Genomic DNA, 23348 nt, shown 5'->3' with positions numbered 1-23348 from the left:
GTAATGCATTAGGTAGGCTGTCATTGTTGCCAACTGTAATGCATTAGGTAGGCTGTCATTGTTGCCAACTGTAATGCATTAGGTAGGCCCTCATTGTTGCCAACTGTAATGCATTAGGTAGGCCCTCATTGTTGCCAACTGTAATGCATTAGGTAGGCCCTCATTGTTGCCAACTGTAATGCATTAGGTAGGCTGTCATTGTTGCCAACTGTAATGCATTAGGTAGGCTGTCATTGTTGCCAACTGTAATGCATTAGGTAGGCCCTCATTGTTGCCAACTGTAATGCATTAGGTAGGCTGTCATTGTTGCCAACTGTAATGCATTAGGTAGGCTGTCATTGTTGCCAACTGTAATGCATTAGGTAGGCTGTCATTGTTGCCAACTGTAATGCATTAGGTAGGCCCTCATTGTTGCCAACTGTAATGCATTAGGTAGGCTGTCATTGTTGCCAACTGTAATGCATTAGGTAGGCCCTCATTGTTGCCAACTGTAATGCATTAGGTAGGCCCTCATTGTTGCCAACTGTAATGCATTAGGTAGGCTGTCATTGTTGCCAACTGTAATGCATTAGGTAGGCTGTCATTGTTGCCAACTGTAATGCATTAGGTAGGCCCTCATTGTTGCCAACTGTAATGCATTAGGTAGGCTGTCATTGTTGCCAACTGTAATGCATTAGGTAGGCTGTCATTGTTGCCAACTGTAATGCATTAGGTTGCCAACTGTAATGCATTAGGTAGGCTGTCATTGTTGCCAACTGTAATGCCCGTCATTGTTGCCAACTGTAATGCATTAGGTAGGCTGTCATTGTTGCCAACTGTAATGCATTAGGGAGGCCCTCATTGTTGCCAACTGTAATGCATTAGGTAGGCTGTCATTGTTGCCAACTGTAATGCATTAGGTAGGCCCTCATTGTTGCCAACTGTAATGCATTAGGTAGGCTGTCATTGTTGCCAACTGTAATGCATTAGGTAGGCTGTCATTGTTGCCAACTGTAATGCATTAGGTAGGCTGTCATTGTTGCCAACTGTAATGCATTAGGTAGGCCGTCATTGTTGCCAACTGTAATGCATTAGGTAGGCTGTCATTGTTGCCAACTGTAATGCATTAGGTAGGCCGTCATTGTTGCCAACTGTAATGCATTAGGTAGGCTGTCATTGTTGCCAACTGTAATGCATTAGGTAGGCCCTCATTGTTGCCAACTGTAATGCATTAGGTAGGCCAACTGTAATGCATTGTAGGCCGTCATTGTTGCCAACTGTAATGCATTAGGTAGGCTGTCATTGTTGCCAACTGTAATGCATTAGGTAGGCCCTCATTGTTGCCAACTGTAATGCATTAGGTAGGCCCTCATTGTTGCCAACTGTAATGCATTAGGTAGGCCCTCATTGTTGCCAACTGTAATGCATTAGGTAGGCCCTCATTGTTGCCAACTGTAATGCATTAGGTAGGCCCTCATTGTTGCCAACTGTAATGCATTAGGTAGGCTGTCATTGTTGCCAACTGTAATGCATTAGGTAGGCTGTCATTGTTGCCAACTGTAATGCATTAGGTAGGCTGTCATTGTTGCCAACTGTAATGCATTAGGTAGGCTGCCATTGTTGCCAACTGTAATGCATTAGGTAGGCCCTCATTGTTGCCAACTGTAATGCATTAGGTAGGCTGTCATTGTTGCCAACTGTAATGCATTAGGTAGGCTGTCATTGTTGCCAACTGTAATGCATTAGGTAGGCTGCCATTGTTGCCAACTGTAATGCATTAGGTAGGCCCTCATTGTTGCCAACTGTAATGCATTAGGTAGGCTGTCATTGTTGCCAACTGTAATGCATTAGGTAGGCTGTCATTGTTGCCAACTGTAATGCATTAGGTAGGCTGCCATTGTTGCCAACTGTAATGCATTAGGTAGGCTGTCATTGTTGCCAACTGTAATGCATTAGGTAGGCTGTCATTGTTGCCAACTGTAATGCATTAGGTAGGCCGTCATTGCTGCAAACTGGATGCATGTTTTTGGTAGGCCGTAATTATAGGTATGCCGTCATTGTAAATACGAATTTGTTCTTACAGTTTTTTTACAATCGCTAACAAGCGTTTACCTATACTTGAGATACTTTTTCTAAACTCATAACACACCTATGTCACTCAATTAGCCAAATAGTACATTTTCTGTACAAAAACACATTTTGCTAATTCAATACCAACTCTACATTTCAAAATGCAAAAAAACTTTCTCTACATACACTAAATCTATCAAAACACGGCAAACCCAACTCAATACTAACAGTTGATGTCATTACAAAAACTGCATTACTTGTCATGTTTCAGTTCTACCTGCATCAATATACAATATGAAATCCATTGTTTTTTGTAATTCAGTTTTCTTTTACTGTAAACCACTCTACATTTTTTGGTTGAGTGTCGAATGTGTGCATTTTTTGGCAACATACTATCTAAAAGTGAATGAGTCATCTTTACTTTATAGAATGTACAGTAGGACAAAATAGTAAGTGACAGAACTGCTGCAGTAAAAGCTTTATTAGCAACATGAAACTGCTGCCAGTGATCAACAACACATCCAACACACATGGCCTTTGGTTCAACAACACATCCAACACACATGACATTTGGTTCAACAACACATCCAACATACATGACATTTGGTTCAACAACACATCCAACACACATGGCCTTTGGTTCTACAACACATCCAACATACATGACATTTGGTTCAACAACACATCCAACATACATGACATTTGGTTCAACAACACATCCAACACACATGGCCTTTGGTTCAACAACACATCCAACACACATGGCCTTTGGTTCAACAACACAAAAAAGGTGAGGAGGGGGAGGAAAGGTGAGTAGGGGGAAGAAAGGTGAGTAAGGGGGAGGAAAGGTGAGTAGGGGGAGAAAAGGTGAGTAGGGGGAGGAAAGGTGAGTAAGGGGGAGGAAAGGTGAGTAGGGGGAAGAAAGGTGAGGAGGGGGAGGAAAGGTGAGTAGGGGGGAGGAAAGTTGAGTAGGGGGAAGAAAGGTGAGTAAGGGGGAGGAAAGGTGAGTAGGGGGAGGAAAGGTGAGTAAGGGGGAGGAAAGGTGAGTACGGGGGAGGAAAGGTGAGTAAGGGGGGAGGAAAGGTGAGTTAGGTGGGAGGAAAGGTGAGTTAGGTGGGAGGAAAGGTGAGTAAGGGGGAGAAAAGGTGAGTAGGGGGGAGGAAAGGTGAGGAGGGGGAGGAAAGGTGAGTAAGGGGGGAGGAAAGGTGGGTAGGGGGAGGAAAGGTGAGTAAGGGGAGGAAAGGTGAATAGGGGGAAGGAAAGGTGAGTAAGGGGGAGGCAAGGTGAGGAGGGGGAGGAAAGGTGAGTAGGGGGAAGAAAGGTGAGTAAGGGGGGAGAAAAGGTGAGTAGGGGGAGGAAAGGTGAGTAAGGGGGAGGAAAGGTGAGTAAGGGGGAAGGAAAGGTGAGTAGGCGGAGGAAAGGTGAGTAAGGGGGGAGGAAAGGTGAGAAGGGGGAGGAAAGGTGAGTAGGGGGAGGAAAGGTGAGTAGGGGGGAGAAAGGTGAGGAGGGGGAGGAAAGGTGAGTAGGTGTGAGGAAAGGTGAGTAGGGGGAGGAAAGGTGAGTAGGGGGAGGAATGAAAGGTGAGGAGGGGGAGGAAAGGTGAGTAGGGGGAAGGAAAGGTGAGTAGAGGGGAGGAAAGGTGAGTAAGGGGGTGGAAAGGTGAGTAGGGGTAGGAAAGGTGAGTAAGGGGGAGGAAAGGTGAGTAGGGGGGAGGAAAGGTGAATAGGGGGAGGAAAGGTGAGTAGGGGGAAGAAAGGTGAGTAGGGGGGAAGAAAGGTGAGGAGGGGGAGGAAAGGTGAGTAGGGGGAGGAAAGGTGAGTATGGGGGAGGAAAGGTGAGGAGGGGGAGTAAAGGTGAGTAGGGGGAAGAAAGGTGAGGAGGGGGAGGAAATGTGAGTAAGGGGGGAGAAAGGTGAGGAGGGGGAGGAAAGGTGAGTAGGGGGGAGGAAAGGTGAGTAAGGGGGAGGAAAGGTGAGTAGCGGGGAGGAAAGGTGAGTAAGGGGGAGGAAAGGTGAGTAGGGGGAGGAAAGGTGAGTAAGGGGGAGGAAGGGTGAGTAGGGGGAAGAAAGGTGAATAAGGGGAAGGAAATATGAGTAGGGGGAGGAAAGGTGTGTTGGGGGAGGGAAGGTGAGTAGGGGAGAGGAAAGGTGAGTAGGGGGAGGAGGGGTGAGTAAGGGGGAGGAAAGGTGAGTAGGGGGAGGAAAGGTGAGTAAGGGGGAGGAAAGGTGAGTAAGGGGGGAGGAAAGGTGAGGGGGAGGAAAGGTGAGTAGGGGGAGGAAAGGTGAGTAGGGGAGGAAAGATGAGTAAGGGGGGAAGGTGAGTAGGGGGAGGAAAGGTGAGTAGGGGGAGGAAAGGTGAGTAGGGAGGGAGGAAAGGTGAGTAAGGGGGAGGAAAGGTGAGTAAGGGGGAGGAAAGGTTAGTAGGGGGGAGAAAGGTGAGTGGGGGGGGGGGAAAGGTGAGTAAGGGGGAGGAAAGGTGAGTAAGGGGGAGGAAATGTTAGTAGGGGGAGAAAGGTGAGGAGGGGTAGGAAAGGTGAGGGGGGGAGGAAAGGTGAGTCGGGGGAGGAAAGGTGAGTAGGGGAGGAAAGGTGAGTAGGGGGAGGAAAGGTGAGTAAGTGGGAGGAAAGGTGAGTCGGGGGAGGAATGGTGAGTAGGGGGAGGAAAGGTGAGTAGGGGGGAGGGTGAGTAGGGGGAGGAAAGGTGAGTAGGGGGAGGAAAGGTGAGTAAGGGGGAGGAAATGTGAATAAGGGGGAGGAAAGGTGAGTAGGGGGAGGAAAGGTGAGTAGGGGGAGGAAAGGTGAGTAGGGGGAGGAAAGGTGAGTAAGGGGGAGGAAATGTGAATACGGGTGAGGAAAGGTGAGTAGGGGGGAGGAAAAGAGAAACCATTCTTGGATGGGCTGCAAACTAGTTTGTAATTCCATGTGATTGGTGGAATGCTACATTGTCCCATGCAATCACAAATATCCTCATGTTTCCTCCCAGCGACTCCCTTTCTGCTTCTGGCACCAGTTGTTGGTGGAGGTCATCTAAAACCAAAAGAAGGCGCTCAGTGTTGTAGGGACACATCTGGCATTTCTGCAGGACCAAACCAGCATTCGAGGCTGCAGCACAAATTGTGATATTTGCTCCTCTTTGACCCAGCACATCTACTGTGGCCCTATTTCCGGTGACGTTTCTTCCCGGCCAACGTGTTTTGCCAGGTTAAACCCAGCCCCGTGTACATGAATGATTTCATGTGGGGTCTGATTAGCCTCCAACTCCATGACTCTCAAAAGAAATTGAACACAGTATGCGTAAATGCTTTTAGTATGTCCTACTGTATGTACTGTAACCCATGATTACATGTAGAGTAGCATAGTGTAAAACTCACTATAGAGCAAGTCATATTGAATAGACCCGCTCACTGTTCCTTTCAAAAGGAACTCGGGGGGGCTGAGAAAAACTGAGAGAAATTCAGAGCAGAATTAAAATTCTGCTCTGAATTTCTCTCAGTTTTATTGCATTGTCAGCTATGACCAATCCTACAATGACCTTGGTCTTCACTGAGGAGCTTTCCTCTTCCCCCAGAGGGAGGAAGACATCGCGTCCTTTAGAGGAACAAAAATACAACATATGTATTTGCAAAGGTTCTGCTGGCCTACAGTTACTGTGCGACTTTACAGTAATGATAGAATAAGCCTTTGTTAAATGCATTACTTACCTGTTGGTTTGCTGAAAATTCTGGATAATGGAAGCCACGGTTGACCATCTGAGATTAGGTTGGACTCTTTCACCAGCCTCTCTCAGTGATAGACCGTGGTATTAGGTTGGACTCTTTCACCAGCCTCTCTCAGTGATAGACCGTGGTATTAGGTTGGACTCTTTCACCAGCCTCTCTCAGTGATAGACCGTGGTATTAGGTTGGACTCTTTCACCAGCCTCTCTCAGTGATAGACCGTGGTATTAGGTTGGACTCTTTCACCAGCCTCTCTCAGTGATAGACCGTGGTATTAGGCTGGACTCTTTCACCAGTATCTCTCAGTGATAGACCCTGGTTTATCACATGGTCTATGATGGTGGCTCTTATTTCATCAATGACAACAGCTCTTACTCTCCTTTGAACACCACCACGCATTCTTGCTCATCTCCCCCTACCTCCCCTTCTCCCTTGTACTGGTCCAGCTACTCCTCTGCCTGGTCCAGCTACTCCTCTCCCTGGTCCAGCTACTCCTCTCCCTGGTCCAACTACTCCTCTGCCTGGTCCAGCTACTCCTCTCCTTGGTCCAGCTATTCTTCTCCCTGGTCCAGCTATTCCTCTCCCTGGTCCAGCTATTCCTCTCCCTGGTCCAGATATTGTTTTCTCTCTCTGCTCCTCTGTGTTGTTCTGTATCCACACTGAACAAAATCAATCCAAAGAGTCCCCTTTGTACTGTGTATGTCTATGTAATTGAAAGAACTTCAACATCTTGCTATGTCTCCAATTGAGGTTGGAATAAGCTGTGGTTGGTCTATTTTACACAACTTACAGTAAATCAGCTATTTCTCAATGTTTCAATGATCTGTTCATTCAAAAATGCTTATCAGCTGTTTCAATATAGATTTTGAGCTGCTGTTGTTGCAGAAGTCGAGGCTTTATACTATATTTAAGGTTTTGAACATTACGTCTTCATTTCTGGCTGTGTGCAAGCATTTGTAAATAAGACAAGAAAGATCCATCATTTTGGTATTGGGTAAGATTGTATGTAGAGAAAATATAAGCATTTTAGAAACTAAATTGAGTGCATATTCTGTGAAAACAACATTAATTGTGTTAATGGTATGGTCCACAACAAGATGGATGTCGTGCTAATTGTGTTCAGGTTTTGAAAATGTGACTACAGATTGGACAAAAGGATGTTAGCGATTGTAAAAAAAAAAAAACTGTAACTGACTTGCCTAGTTAAATAAATAACAAATAAAAATGACATTAAATGTAGAATATTTTTTATTCTGTACAGGCTTCCTTCTTTTCCCTCTCCAAAGTGTAATCGACTGAGGGACCTTACAGATAATTGTAAGTGTGGGGCACAGAGATGAGGTAGTCATTAAAAAATCATGTTAAACACTATTATTGCACACAGAGTGAGTACATGCAAGGCTATAAGACAACAACATGTGGAACAAGTCAAGGGGTGTGAATACTTTCTGAAGGCACTGTATTTCCTTTTCACTGTGATTACCTTCTGCTGGCCATGTGTGTAGGTATGTATGTGAAAAGCCTACAGACAGGCTCCATTGCCTGCCTGTCTGTCTGTGTCTGCTAACGGTTAGGTTAGGTAAGGTGTGTCTGTGCGTGCGTGCGTGCGCGTGCATGTGTGTGTGTGTGTGTGTGTGTGTGTGGGATGCACACCCGTTGGACCATAAACACAGCCATGGTGGACATGTTGACCGTACAGTACCTGCTGCAGACGATGGAGATGGCCACTAGAGAGACGATGAACACCAATCCTGCTGCAGCCGAGCCAGCAATCAGAGGAAGCTGCTCCCTCAACTCTGATTTATAGTCATCTACATAGACAGAGAGAAAATGTGTGAGAGAGAGAGAGAGAGAGAGAGAGAGAGAGAGAGGGAGAGAGTATTTCAGTGTTTCTGTTGCCATACCTAATCTCCCTGTCACAGTCTGACAGACACAAAATAACACCTTGGAATTTCTACTAGGGGTGTTCAAACACAAGCTGCTCTTCGACAGTCAAAAATACAGCTAAACGTTAGCAACGAAGTGAGGAAGAATGTCACAAGTTCAGAGGGTAGCCTAAATAACTTCTAAAGACACACTAAACTGCCTCAGTCCTGTCTCATGACCTTTAGCAAGATTTAGCAAGCTGCAGGCAAACTGACAGCAATGGAATTCAGGTGAAAAAAGGAGAAGAAAGAAGGGGAGTCTTTTGAGTGGTGATATAGTAGCTTCAATATCAACAAAATAATAAGCTAGTACTCATAGCACACTTGATAGTTTGAATTATAGGCCTACTATTATTTTCCCCTGTAAAGGGTGAGTGTGCTATTTCTTTGTGAAGCTGTATTCAGTCTCCTAAACTCAGACAGGTGAAAATGGTGATTGGCTTGAAGAATCAGAAATCAACTGTCTGAGTGCTATAGCTGGCAGTAAATAACAGCACATTACAATCAGTCAGGTATCAACACCTGACTGTGGAGAATAGGACTCCTCACTGACAAGCTATAACCATACACACCTTACTGATGAAAGGCCAATCATCTCCTCCTCATTGCACCTGTCAATCAAATGGTTTTGGGAGGGGTTGTGTGTGTGTGGGGTGTGGGGTGTGGGGGGCAGTTGAGGGGTGTGGGGCTGAAGAGACCTGGGGGATTTGTGTAAAAATGTGATGACAGACAGAGGAGAGGGTATTGTCAACTGTGAGAGGAGAGGAAAGAAAGAGGGAGAAGAGTCAGAGTGAGGGAGGGAGGGAGGGAGACAGTGATGGAGACTGGGAGGAGATGGGTAGTGCAGGAAAAAGGAGGTGGTGGAGGGAGATGTGGCGAGGACAGGGGAGGACAGGGGAGGCAGGCACTATAGAGGGTGAGACAGATAGGGGTTGACGGAGGAACGGATAGTTGGGAGATGGACATAGGATGGGGAAGGCAGGGATGAAGGGTGAGGAGGGGGTGATGGACATAGGGAATGGGGAAGGCAGGGAGGGAGGGTGAGGGGGGTGATGGACATAGGGAATGGGGAAGGCAGGGAGGGAGGGTGAGGAGGGGGTGATGGACATAGTGAATGGGGAAGGCAGGGAGGGAGGGTGAGGAGGGGGTGATGGACATAGGGGATGGGGAAGGCAGGGAGGGAGGGTGAGGAGGGGTGATGGACATAGGGGATGGGGAAGGCAGGGAGGGAGGGTGAGGGGGGTGATGGACATAGGGAATGGGGAAGGCAGGGAGGGAGGGGGAGGAGGGGTGATGGACATAGGGGATGGGGAAGGCAGGGAGGGAGGGTGAGGAGGGGGTGATGGACATAGGGAATGGGGAAGGCAGGGAGGGAGGGTGAGGAAGGCGTGATGGACATAGGGGATGGGGGAGTCAGGGAGGGAGGGTGAGGAGGGGGTGATGGACATAGGGAATGGGGGAGTCAGGGAGGGAGGGTGAGGAGGGGTGATGGACATAGGGAATGGGGAAGGCAGGGAGGGAGGGTGAGGAGGGGTAATGGACTTAGGGGATGGGAGAGTCAGGGAGGGAGGGTGAGGAGGGGGTGATGGACATAGGGGAGTCAGGGAGGGAGGGTGAGGAGGGGGTGATGGACATAGGGAATGGGGAAGGCAGGGAGGGAGGGTGAGGAGGGGTGATGGACATAGGGGATGGGGGAGTCAGGGAGGGAGGGTGAGGAGGGGGTGATGGACATAGGGGAGTCAGGGAGGGAGGGTGAGGAGGGGGTGATGGACATAGGGAGGGAATGGGGGAGTCAGGGAGGGAGGGTGAGGAGGGGGTGATGGACATAGGGGATGGGGGAGTCAGGGAGGGAGGGTGAGGAGGGGGTGATGGACATAGGGGATGGGGGAGTCAGGGAGGGAGGGTGAGGAGGGGTGATGGACATAGGGGATGGGGGAGTCAGGGAGGGAGGGTAAGGTACATTGGATGGGGGAGTTAGGGAGAGGGTGTGAGGCTAGGGTGATGGAAATAGGGGATGGGGGAGGCAGCAAGGGGGGGTGAGGAAGGGGTGGGTGAGGGACATAGGGGATGGGGGAGGGAGGGGTAGGGTGTGATGGGTCCCTCTGTTCCTCCTTCACTGGGTGCTAATTGTCTCCATAAATGTCGTGCTGTGGCAGCAAGCCAGAGGATGTACCATCAGCTGGTCCTCATGCTGTCTGGCGTGTGTGGTGTGTGTGGTGTGTGTGCGTGTGTGTGCGTGTGTGTGTGCATGCGTTGGGTAAATACTAATCAGAGCGTGAGGAAGAGGGAGGAGAGGGCTATGCCGCTACGTCTGCTCTACACAGGTAACTACAGATGATGATGGACAGCATCATCATCATCACTGTAACTGTATAACAGAACAGGTTGTTTATATGACTGATAATCACCATGACCATACAATAGCCTCCTATTGAAGGGAAGGAAGGATAAAGGAAAAGAAGGATGGGGGGTGGGAGATAGAGAGAAGGAAGATTAGGAGGAGGTTTGGTATTTGTGATGTCAAGTGGAGATTTTCTCTTAGACGTGGATCATGCATAAGAAGATCAGTTTAGTGTTTAACCCCCCAATGGTCAGGGTTAGGGCTGTGGCGGTCATGACATTTTGGCAGATGGTAATTGTCATGCAAATGATTGCCGGTCTCACAGTAATTGACCTCTAATTAACATAAACATGCTTAAATGCGCGTTTCGAAAATGAACATTTTCAAAAGTTGAATAAGTCCATTTAATATGACTTCATCCATCATTTATTTAGTTGTGATAGGCCTATAAATCTGTACAGATGATTTGGAAAGGGTCACAAAAAAAGGTTTGCGTTCTGGTCCTGGAAGCGGAAAGACAGAAACAATTGCATTGTTGCTATGCTTCTCTAGCAAGAAAGTTGGGGGATATCTAATCAATGGAAGATGGATTAAAAATGACAGAATTAAAAGTGAAATGAGAAAGAATGGCTACAACGATCAAAAGCCAACAGGTAGGCTGCTATTTACGCTATGATCTGAATGGAGTTATGTGTTGGCAAACTGTAGGACTAGTTAGCTAGCTTCTTGAGGTTTGATGCAGTCAAGATGGGTACTATGTAAGGATGATAAATAACTAACAAGAGGTTAGTCTAGCACAAGATAACAGTGGTAGTGGTCTCTCCCTCCAGTACTCTGAGCCTCCCTTGTCTTACAAATTCACACACAGTATAGTCTCCGCACCCTAATAGCCTACAGAGTCTCTCTCTCTCTCTCTCTCTCTCTCTCTCTCTCCCTCTCTCTCTCTCTCTCTCTTTTCTGCTGCTTCCTTCACTCGGATCAGACCAGTTGTCCTTTCAGAACAGGTTTAAAAAATGTATGCATACTGGGTCCGGGGCTTTCCCGTGTCCATTTCGCTATGGGAACTCTAACTTCCATCAGTATTTGTCCTCATCATTCAGATTATTCAAATTTAATCATGAGGTATTTCAAGAGTGAATAAAGGGCATTTAGCAAGTTTGGTAAACTACTCATCAGTACCATTAATTTGCCCCATTTTGGATTGGGATTACCGTGACCAACAGTCATAGGGAATGTTACTGCGGCCATGACTCGTGACTGCCGGTGTGGTGGTTTACGGTCACCACGACAGCCCTAGTTAGGGTTAGGATTCGGGGATGGTAAACTGATCCTAGATCTGTGCCTCAAAGGGTAAGTTCTACTGGAGTGTTGTAAATCATCTGACAGCATATTGCATAGGAAAGAAGACGTATGCTGTGTTTAGGAAATACAGTACGCCCACACATGAACACCTGGACCCAAACTCACACACCAGTGTAGCAGGTGTTGCACCCCCCTGAACAATCCAACCCCCAGTGGCAAATAATTAATCACATCAGCCACTAATCACAGCTAAGCATTCTGGGATAGCTGCTCAGCAACAGACGGGCTCAATGAAGAACCAATTAGCTAAGCAGTTTGGATCAAGCACAGTCAGTTACACACAAGAAGAGAAGCTCAAAACCACCAATCTCAACTCTCATATAGACACACAATCTCATACATTATGAAACATTCACAAACATGTTGTGACAGTGATCCACACTCTCCACTGTCACATTCACAATCCCTCTACCATCCTGGTCTCTATCCACACTCTCTATCTTTCTCTCACACACACACAAACTAACACACGCAGCTCCCCACCACCATCCCCCACCATCTCTCCTCGCCTCCCCTCCTCCTCTTGGCTTATTGCATGGTCCTTACCATCTGTGAGGGTTTGGAAGCACATCTTGCCGCTGTATTTGCCAAAGCCAGCCACAGTCCTGGCCCGCACCTGCACGACGTAGACCGTGCCCGCCCGGAGGCCCTCCACGCGGGCTGTGTTGGTCTCGCTGCGCACCATGGTGGAATTAATCTCTGCATGGTCCTGGAGGAGGACAGGGGAGAGAGAGAGAGATACCAGATGAATGTTGCAGAGAGGCAGAGCAGATCATTTGTATAATCCAGGAGGGGACATAATGGAGGAGACAGAGAGGAAGAGACCATTTACATTTACATTTAAGTCATTTAGCAGACGCTCTTATCCAGAGTGGCCGTATGCCTCGCAGGTTAGCGGTTTTCCTCATGAATCTTGTTCTGGAGGCAGCTCTACAGAGTTGTCACTAGCTGGCACATCCACAAAGTCATAACATCTGCACATTTTTGTTTTAATGAATCTTTACAATATAGACAATTTTGACTTTGCAGCTGGCCTATCTAAAGGGAAGTCAGTTCACTCAACCAGCATACGTCTAAAGTGGTGGTTTCTTTAACCATGAAATCTGGGTCATATGTACTTTATCAGACTTCTCAGAGTAGGAGTGCTGATATAAAATCAGTCTGACCTTGTCGAGCACAATTAATTATATAAAATTGACAGGGGGGACCTGATCCTAGATGCATTATACGGAGCCCGGTTAGCATTTAAGGAAACCGTTATATTATCTCCCCTATGCTGCGGAAGTATTCAGCAACCAACAGTTAGTAACGTTGGCTGCCTTTGCCACAACAGAGGTAACACTGGCATTTTATTAGATTGTTTTGTTTATCCGACACTCTTATCCACAGTGACTCACATGGCATAAGAGGAGAGAAAGGATCCCACTGGGCACAGACATCAATTCAACGTCTATTCCACATTGGTTCAAAGTCATTTCATTGAAATGATGTGGAAACAACGTTGATTAAATCAATGTGTGCCCAGTGGGATAGAAAGGATTGATATTCCGAAAAGGCATTACTTTGCTAAAAAACAGCTGATAGAGGGAGCTTATGTGTTGTGTAACAGCCTCCTCCACCATAGAAACCTGAAAAGTTCAGATGAGTCATATGCAATTTGGATGCACTAATGGGCCTATTCAACACAATGGCACCAAAGTGTTCTCTAGCTGCTGTTGATCTCTTTCTATGAGAGAACGGTCACTAATCCCCTTGTCCTTGACAGGCTTACGTAACTGTTACGACCACAAATGGAAACTTTAATGCTGGGGTTGAATGACAGTATGTATTGTTAAAGAGCCACTGAAAACGCCGATTGGCACGTGTTTTTCTGTTGCTCATTAGACAAATGAGATTTCAGTCTTGGAGGTGTGTTTCCTGAGCGATTCAGCTTGGTTGATGACGTTTGTCCCCCATGAGACACTGTAGACGCGGAAGCATATTTCACTTCCTCATAATCCCCAGAATGAATCTAAGATAACTTAAGAAATGTATAATTAATTTTGACATTCTTTCCAAGGATGTTTTAGTTGCACAATTTTACATCTAACTACGGTGTTTGGTGCAGTATTTCTCAAGTTAAAAAAATGTGTGACTAGTTGTCTTATGTCAACAGTCGGAGCGACTGAGCAAGTTTGCCTCACTGTCTATGCTATTGTATAGAGAGCAATATCCGCAGCCCTTTTTGGGTATAGCTAGTGGCTTCCCCTCTCTCTCTCTCTCCTACATCCAGGTTCTGTTATCTCATCTTGTAAACTCCTGGAGGAGACTCTCCCCTGGCCATGCAGAAAGAGACACACAGAGAGAACAAACGATTTCACATGGTGAACTCCTAAATCCCCAAAATGAGGATTTGATATCAAATGTCCACTTGTGAGAAGGTGGGAATGGTCCGGTGACACTTAAGGGACGGGTATGATGAGTGTATTTCATTTGGTGACCTCAGAGAGGACATAAAACACACATAACTATATCTCTGAATATGTACAATTCTCAATTATGGGGTTTGCATCTAATTCTTGTATAAAATGAATGAGTAAAGATTCAACTATTTGTGAAATGTCCTAAATTATAAATTGTAAATTGATGTTAAACCTTTAATACCTTTAAAAACCTTTAAAGTTTAACTAAGTCATTGGCCCTCCCCTGTGAGCACAGACATGATCTGGCGTCATGGAACAGCCTTTTCTATTGTTACAAATAAAAAGAACACATGAGGAAATCCTCTTCAGACCATAAAAACCTCAGTGTCCGCTAAGGTTACAATGGTTGTTGAATTCCTAACCATACCATGTGCAGCAATGGCTACACAGGGGGAAATGGTTCAACTCTGAGACTATCGATCCCGACAGAATAAGAGCAAATGTTAGATACTAATTATTAGTCTGCAGCTAGAAATTATGTTAACCTGGGATGCGAAGACCGACAACCGCCGAAACATCTATGCTATGAGAACATTTCTGAATGGTACTCTGAAGTATCCATCCTAACGATGAAAGACTGATCTTCAGGGAAGCCGAGAGCGAGACGATGATGAACTGACTCTCCAACAGACAGACGGACATTTCCAACAGAGATTACAATGACACACTGGGCGTAAATATATATTGATTGCAATTATTCCCGAATGAGTGAGCGTTGATGTGCAAAGGATTAGCATTTCAGTTAATATAATTATCAACTGTGTAGTGACTCTTTTGTTCTTTCCTGTCTTCTCAGTCCACACCCACTTCCCTTTGTCCACCAATCCGTCATATCGGCTCAGCCCACTAGGGAACCTCCCCTATCATTTCCTTGTAACCATATCTACTGTGTTGTTTGTTTATACATTTCTATGATTATTTAGTTAGTTAATAATTAAATGGTTAAGACAATTTATGTATGGAACATTCATAGTAAAGGCTGGGTTCATGCAGATAACCAACTATTTACGACATTTGGAATGAGACTAACGTGAGGTAAAGAATAATTCATTAATTAGAAGACTAATTGATCAGATATTAAAATATCTGAAGAGTTATACTAGGAAAATTATAACTTTGTAATCTGAAGATTTTCCTTGGTGCCCCGACTTCCTAGATAATTACATTTACATGATTAATTTAATCACGTAATAATAATTACAGAGAATTTATTTGATAAAATAACAGTCTTCACTTTAATGATGCCAAAGACACGACAGTGGGAAAATGGACATATCAAAACCCAACCTTCACTTACCCGTTGTGACGCAGGGATGTTCCAAACTCCATTTTAGACGAGACTGACTTTATGAACAAAATTATCCTATTTCCATTTTGTAGTAAATTCTGAGACTAGAATAAATGTTTCTGACTCATATCGGTGCCACATACAGTAGACTATTTTGAAAGTGATTCAATGCTTTTTAAAGTTAGTCACTCTTTAAACAAGCTCACATTCACGCATACACATGCACGCATGCACACACAGACACGTACACAGAGACGCACCCCCACACACACTACCCCTCGAACCACCCATATACACACACAGCCACAAATAGTAATGAATTAATGCCCATTCGTCTATGAGTCACATTGTAATATTGTTCCAAACTGCAGTATTTACTGCTGGCCTTAGAAGTATTTAGAGAGAGAGAGAGTTCAATTAGTAAAGGAAGTTGTTCTGTGGTGTCTGAAGTAGCAGACTGCTAATTATGACAGAGGACTATTTCCACCTACAGAATGTGTTTGTTTTCACAGAAAGGAACAAAGCAACGCTTCCAAGTTCCATTGGCAGAGAAATGTTTTGTGCCATTTTCTTATTCTGTTTTGGTTTGTTTGGGTGTTTCAGAACGTGAGTTCAAAGGATTAAACAAATGTATGGTCGAAACTATAACTAAATCCAGTAAGACTTTATAGACCCTGAACGTCTAACAGTCTGTGTGCATGCAGGCATGTGTGTGTATGTGTGTATGCCTGCCTGTGTATTGGGGTGGCTGTGTGATATGTTTGTGTGTGTCCTGTCTGTGCAGGTGTGTAGGCCCAGTGTCCATCACCTTAAATGAACCAGCCTGGCCCAGCCTGCTAGTGCTAGAAGGCTTTGGTCCTGACTGGTGCACTATCTGCTATGGGGATAGGAAGGGGTAACTGTAATTAGCTAGTCCCGTCACCATCACAGAGTGAATAGAGACAAAAAATAAGCATGCACACCTACACTACACTACACTACACTACACCCACACCTGCAGGCAGCTGATATACAGTGAGCTACAAAAGTATCGGGACAGTTACACGTTGTTGTTGTTTTGGCTCTGTACACTTGCACTTTGGAATTGAAATGTATTTTCATCCATATCGGGTGAACCGTTTATCACGGACTACAAAGGGAAAACCAGCCACGTCGCAGACACCAGCGCCTTGCTTCCGGAAGGGCTAAACACCTTCTTCGCCCACTTTGAGGATAATACAGTGCCACTGACGCGGCCCACTACCAAGAACTGTGGGCTCTTCTTCTCCTCGGCCGACAAGAGTAAGACATTTAACCGTGTTAACCCTCGCAAGGCTTTCGGTCCAGACGGCATCTCTAGCCGCTTCCTCAGAGCATGCTCAGACCAGTTTGCTGGAGTGTTTACGGACATATTCAATCTCTCCTTATCCCGGTGGAGAAGGTCCTCAGGTTCCTCGGTGTACACATCACAGACGATATGAAATGGTCCACCCACACAGACAGTGTGGTGAAGAAGGCACAACAGCACCTCTTCAACCTCAGGAGGCTGAAGAAATGTGGCTTGGTCCCTAAAACCCTAACAAACTTTTATAGATGCACAATTGAGAGCATCCTGTTGGGCTGTATCACCGCCTGGTATGGCAACTGCAACGCCCGCAACCACAGGGCTCTCTAGAAGGTGGTGTGGTCTGCCCAACACATCACCGGGGGCAAGCTACTTGCCCTCCAGGACACCTACAGCACCCAATGTCACAGGAAGGCCATAAAGATCATCAAGGACAACAACCACCCCAGCCACTGCCTGTTCACTCTGCTGTCATCCAGAAGGCGAGGTCAGTACAGGTGCATCAAAGCTGGGACCGAGAGACTGAAAAACAGCTTCTATCTCAAGGCCATCATGTTAAATAGCCATCACCAGCCAGCTTTCACCCCATTACACAACCATGCACCTTAGAGGCTGCTGCCCTATATACATAGACTTGGAATCATTGGCCACCTTAATAATGGAACACTAGTCACTTTAATAATGTTTATATAATGTTAACATACTGCTATACTCAACTCATATGTACATTATATACTGTATCTTAGTCAATGCCACTCCGACAACTAATATTTATACATTTCTTCATTCCCATTTTTTTACTTTTAAATTTGTGTGTATTTTTGTGAATTGTTGCACTGCTGGAGCTACCAGCACAAGCATTTTGCTACACCCGCAATAACATCTGCTAAATATGTGTTTGTGACCGAATAAAATTGGATTTGATGTGATTTGAAATTACAGCACTTTTTGTACGGAAGTTTACCGACACTTAGGTTGGAGTCATTAAAACTGTTTTTTCAACCACTCCCCAAATTTCTTGTCAGCAAACTATAGTTTTGGCAAGTCGGTTAGGACATCTACATCTACTGCATGACACAAGTCATTTTTTCCAACAATTGTTTACAGACAGATTATTTCATTTCTAATTCACTATATCAAAATTCCAGTGAGTCAGAAGTTTGTATACACTAAGTTGACTGTGCCTTTAAAAGGTTTGGAAAATTCCAGAAAATAATGTCATGACTTGAGAAGCTTCTGATAGGCTAATTGACAGAATTTGAGTCAATTGGAGGTGTACCTGTGGATGTATTTCAAGACCTACCTTCAAACCCATTGCCTCTTTGCTTGACATCATGGGAAAATCAAAAGAAATCAGCCAAGACCTCAGAAAAAAAATGTATACCTCCACAAGTCTGGTTCATCCTTGGGAGCAATTTCCAAATGCCTGAAGGTACCACGTTCATCTGTACAAACAATATAAACACCATGGGACCATGCAGCCGTCATACCGCTCAGGTAGGAGACGCATTCTGTCTCCTAGAGATGAACGTACTTTGGTGCGAAAAGTGCAAATTAATCCCAGAACAACAGCAAAGGACCTATACCCACAATAAAACAAGTCCTATATCGAAATAACCTGAAAGGCCGCTCAGCAAGGAAGAAGTCACTGCTCCAAAACCGCCATAAAAAAGACAGACTACGGTTTTCAACTCCACATGGGGACAAAGATCATACTTGTTGGAGAAATGTCCTCTGGTCTGATGAAACAAAAATAGAACGGTTTGGCCATAATGACCATCGTTATGTTTGGAGGAAAAAGGGGGATGCTTGCAAGCCGAAGAACACCAGTCCAACCGTGAAGCACGGGGGTGACAGTATCATGTTGTGGGGGTGCTTTGCTGCAGGAGGGACAGGTGCACTTCACAAAATAGATGGCATCATGAGAAAGGGAAATTATGTGGATATATTGAAGCAACATCTCAAGACATCAGTCAGGAAGTTAAAGCTTGGTCGCAAATGGGTCTTCCAAATGGACAATGACCCCAAGAATACTTCCAAAGTTGTGGCAAAATGGCTTAAGGACAACAAAGTCAAGGTGTTGGTGTGGCCATCACAAAGCCTTGACCTCAATCCCATAGAAAATTTGTGGGCAGAACTGAAAAAGTGTGTGCGAGCAAGGAGACCTACAAACCTGACTCAGTTCCAACAGCTCTGTCAGGAGGAAAGGGCCAAAATTCACACAACTTATTATGGGAAGCTTGTGGAAGGCTACCCAAAACGTTTGACCCAAGTTAAACAATTTAAAGGCAATGCTACCAAATACTAATTGAGTGTATGTAAACTTCTGACCCACTAAATCATTCTCTATACTATTATTTTGACATTTCACATTCTTAAAATAAAGTGGTGATCCTACCTGACCTAAGATAAGGAATTTTTACTAGGATTAAATGTCAGGAGTGAGTAGGTGAGTACAAACAAATTCTTATTCTTATTCCTCCAGCATCTTCATAATGTCCTTTGCTGTTTGGTGAGTAAGGTGAGTAAAAGTATTGGAACAAATTCACTTACAGTATATGTGATTTAAGTAGTCAAAAGTGTAGTGTTTGGTCCCATATTCCTAGCATGCGATAATTACATCAAGTGTGTGATTTGTTGGATGCATTTGCTGTTGGTTTTGGTTGCGTTTCAGATGAGTTTGTGCCCAATAAAAATGAATGGTAAAATAATGTATTGTGTCATTTGAGTCACTTTTATTGTAAATAAGAATAGAATAGAATTCTAAACACTTCTACATTAATGTGGATGCTACCATGATTAGGGATAGTGCTGAATGAATTGTGATTAATGATGAGTGAGGAAGTTACAGATACACAAATATCACATATCATACCGTACCAAGACATGCTAACCCAATCAGATTAGAATGTTTTAGGGGGTATGATATTTATGCCTCTGTAACTTTGGCTGCAGTTTCTCAGATATGCAACTACTGAAGAGACAACTATACCTCATCATGGAACACAATCTATAAACATTTCCATATACACTTTAATGAGATATCAGAAAGAGAAGGATGAAAAAGGACAGGAGAGCGACAGGAACAACGGAGAAGAGAATAGAACAGAATAGAGAGAGAGAGACCCATATCCGGCCCACACCGACATCATTACCCAATCAGATCAGTGTAATTAGATCATGAAGGAAGCTCCATCATTGGCCAGATGAGGTAAACACTGCTATGAAATTTGGCCCACATATAACGATCTCTCCAATCACATTATGCTTTATTGAACACTCACTCCTGTGATGAAGAGGAATGTTAGCTCGTCCGCTAATAGGAAAATGCTCATAACAGGATAGTAGTTTGTGTTATATGTGTTATAGCATTGGATGATTATATTGGGGGTATTTACATGTTTATTGGTAATTTACCATGAAGGCAAAGAGTCAAATCATTTCTAGCCTCAACACTAATGTTCCTGCAATGCCTACTACTATACACACACCATGCAAAAGTGATATTGTACTTCCATTATGGCGTGATCTAAGTTGATAAACCTCCAAACATAGACAACTCATGAAAAGGAAAGCCAGGCCACCACAGAGTATTGGGACATCAATTTCGTTTTCATCAGCCATGGTTGGTTGAGCATTGACCACCTGCGGTTAGGATTGGCCCATTCCCGCTGTCAGTCAAACAGGCTATCCCAGGGTCACACCCCCCTCTGCTTAATTTCGGGGGACAGGTGGGTGGGCAGATGGAAGATGGCCAATGGGGAACGATCTCTGGAGAAACAGCCAACAGGCCTTGTCACGCTCTCAGACAAATGGGTATTATATTTAACGTGAAGTAGCAGGTGGAGGGACAGCAGCTTGTGGACGGCCAATGAAAGGTTTTGCCAGGAGAGACCGCGACTGTGAATGGCCCTCTCCTGCTGTCAGTCAAATGCAAGTTAGAAAAGACACACCCTAACTTGCTATATTAAAAAGGGAAGGCAGGTGGGAGGGCAGCCAATGGTGAGGCTTGCCGGGAGTGACAGACAGGGAACATTTGATGTCCTCTGCTCTCTGTAGTATCCCGAATGCTACAGGTACCTAGACCAGGCAGTATTTCCTTCAACTAACACTAATAACAATGCGGGCCTCCTTTCCTGTTGGATTTGTCCCAAACATAAAATTTGGGACATTCAGGACAAAAACTGAATTTCTTTGCAATGTTTTTTGCAGTATTAATTTAGTGCCTTATTGCAAAACGATGCTTGTTTTTGAATATGTGTACTTTGTACAGGTTTCCTTCTTTTCACTCTGTCAATTAGGTTAGTATTATGGAGTAACTACAAAGTTGTTGATACATCTTCAGTTATCTCCTATCATTAAACTCTGTAACTGTTTTAAAGTCACCATTGGCCTCATGGTGAAATCCCTGAGCGGTTTCCTTCCTCTCCGGCAACTAAGTTAGGAAGGACGTCTGTTTCTTTGTAGTGACTGGGTGTATTGATACACCATCCAACGGGTAATGAATAACTTCATCATGCTCAAAGGGATATTCAATGTCTGCATTTCTTATTTTTATACATCTACCATCTAGGTGCCCTTTGCAAGGCATTGGAAAACCTCCCTGGTCTTTGTGGTTGAATCTGTTTGAAATTCACTGATAGACTGAGGAACCTTAAAGATAATTGTGTGTATGGGGTACAGAGATGAGGTAGTCATCCAAAAATCATGTTAAACACCCACAGAATGAGTCCATGCAAGGTATTATGTGACTTGTTAAGCATATTTTTACACCTGAACGTATTAAGGCTTTCCATAACAAAGTTGTTGAATACGTATTGACTCAAGAAACTGCAGCTTTACATGTTTTATTCATTTTTTTTAATGTCTAAAAACATAATTCCACTTTGACATTATGAGGTATCGTGTGTAGGACACAAAATCTACATTTAATCCATTTTAAATTCAGGCTGGAACACAACAAAATGTGGAAAAAGTCAAGGGGTGCGAATATTTTCTGACACATAGTAGACTATATAAAATGGTTATAAATTCTATATCTATACAGTACCAGTCAAAGGTTTGGACACACCTACTCATTCAAGGGTTTTCTTTATTTTTACTATTTTCTCCATTGTTGAATAATAGTGAAGACATCAAAATCATGAAATAACACATATGGAATCATGTAGTAACCAAATAAGTTTTAAACAAATCAAAATATATTTGAGATTTGAGATTCTTCAAAGTAGCCACCCTTTGCCTTGATGACAGCTTTGCACACTATTTATTGATTTATGCTACTGACGTGAATGAAAAGCCTAAGGCAACTATACCATCAGTAAACAATTTCAATCACAGAGGCACCATGGCTTTCATTACTATACCATAAGCAAGGAATTACCATATTCATTATGAATTAAAATAACCCGCTTGAAGCTGATATTAAAGGGTATTTCAAATGTATTAATAATCTGCATATTACAGATATATAGCAAATAAAATGTTGAAACAGCTTAACTGTTAGTATTTTTTTTAATGATTCCCTGAAGCATAGCACAATACTAAATGATGGCATTACTATATTCTCTCTGTCTACAGTTGATGGGTATCATGCATGCTATCTCCTTTCAACTCTAGCCCTGCCATAAGCCACTTACAGTGCATATTTACTGTGGGAGATCGGATGTATAGCTGCGTTCACACGCTCACCATAAAGACACAAGCAAAAGTCACTCTTGAAAGGGAAGAGAGGGGGCCTCTCACTAAGACATGATCACAGTAATTGCTAGCTAAGCATTGGCAGCATGCTGCATTTGGTTCACCTAGTGTAGATGCATGCAAACACACACACGGACACATGCCCGCACACACACACACACACACACACACACACACACACACACACACACACACACACACACACACACACACACACACACACACACACACACACACACACACACACACACACACACACACACACACACACACACACACACACACACACACACACACACACACACACACACACACAAACTAACTCAGATTACTCACTGGGGAGCTCAAAGCTCTGAACAACTCTCTCAGGATTGGGGGAAAGCGAAAAAGGTAGGGGATTTCGGAGGAACAGCAATGGGTCGCCTTCACTCATTTAGTTTGTTTATCCTTCTTTTATTTCTGACATCTGCAAACACTCAGAGGACTTAGCTCTTAGTCTCTACACTACAGCTCACCTGAGAATACAGCTTGGGCCTACAAGAGCTGGGTGTAGCACAGACCAATGAGGACAAGAGGAGAAAATAGGGAGAGCTGCCGAAAGAGAGAAAAAGAGAAAGAGAGAAAGAGAGGAGAAAGAAATACAAAGAAGTCTGAAAGTTTAAATACTAATGGTGCCAGGGAATAGAGTCAAAATTCAGCTTTTCTAAAGTTCCCATTATAAATCATGACATTGTTGTGTGCATATTGAGCTGGGATAATAATGTGAGGTTTCAGTCAAGGCCAACTGAGAGAATAGATTAATGATAAAGACATGAGTTGTGTTTGGAGTTCAATGGAAATTACAGTGGGCAAAAGCACAGTGGGTAATAGTGATGTTTGGTCGACAGTGGACAACTCTGGAGTTCTTTGACTCCTCCCTGTTTGGCAATGCTACTGCAACCCACAGAACCACTGAGTCACACAGACACACACATTATATACACATACATTATGTTCTTCTATCCTCGTGGGGACCTAAAATGTATTTCTATTAAAAATACACACATATACACACACATTCTGTTCTCTTGAACACAGACCTCAGTAACCAGAGCCAGCTGAGCCAGTTCAGAGCATCCCTGGCTCTCCACTCTACTGGTAATGGACGCCTTGCTCTTCTACCCACCAAACTTTAGGAGAACAAA

General features: G+C 44.3%; 1 protein-coding gene across 3 annotated transcripts in view; it reads right to left on the bottom strand.

Moving 5' to 3' along the window:
• The window catches only part of LOC135558633 (ephrin type-B receptor 1-like), a 362430-nt gene that overhangs the window by 42721 nt on the left and 296361 nt on the right, over nucleotides 1-23348 (bottom strand). For all 3 annotated transcript variants that reach the window (XR_010458378.1, XR_010458379.1, XM_064992582.1), the window contains exons 7-8: nucleotides 11937-12099; nucleotides 7465-7573 (exon numbers count right to left, since the gene is read on the bottom strand). Coding sequence is in view for 1 of the 3 variants with exons in the window: in XM_064992582.1 (XP_064848654.1) it covers nucleotides 7465-7573; nucleotides 11937-12099 (272 nt within the window). In the remaining 2 variants the exon portion in view is untranslated. The remainder of the gene's footprint in view (nucleotides 1-7464; nucleotides 7574-11936; nucleotides 12100-23348) is intronic.

The sequence above is a fragment of the Oncorhynchus masou genome, chromosome 17 (genome assembly GCF_036934945.1).
Source record: "Oncorhynchus masou masou isolate Uvic2021 chromosome 17, UVic_Omas_1.1, whole genome shotgun sequence".
In the NCBI taxonomy this organism is placed as follows: Eukaryota; Metazoa; Chordata; class Actinopteri; order Salmoniformes; family Salmonidae; genus Oncorhynchus; species Oncorhynchus masou.
The sequence above is the reverse complement of the archived record's forward strand: the minus strand, read 5'-3'. Positions and strand labels throughout refer to the sequence as shown.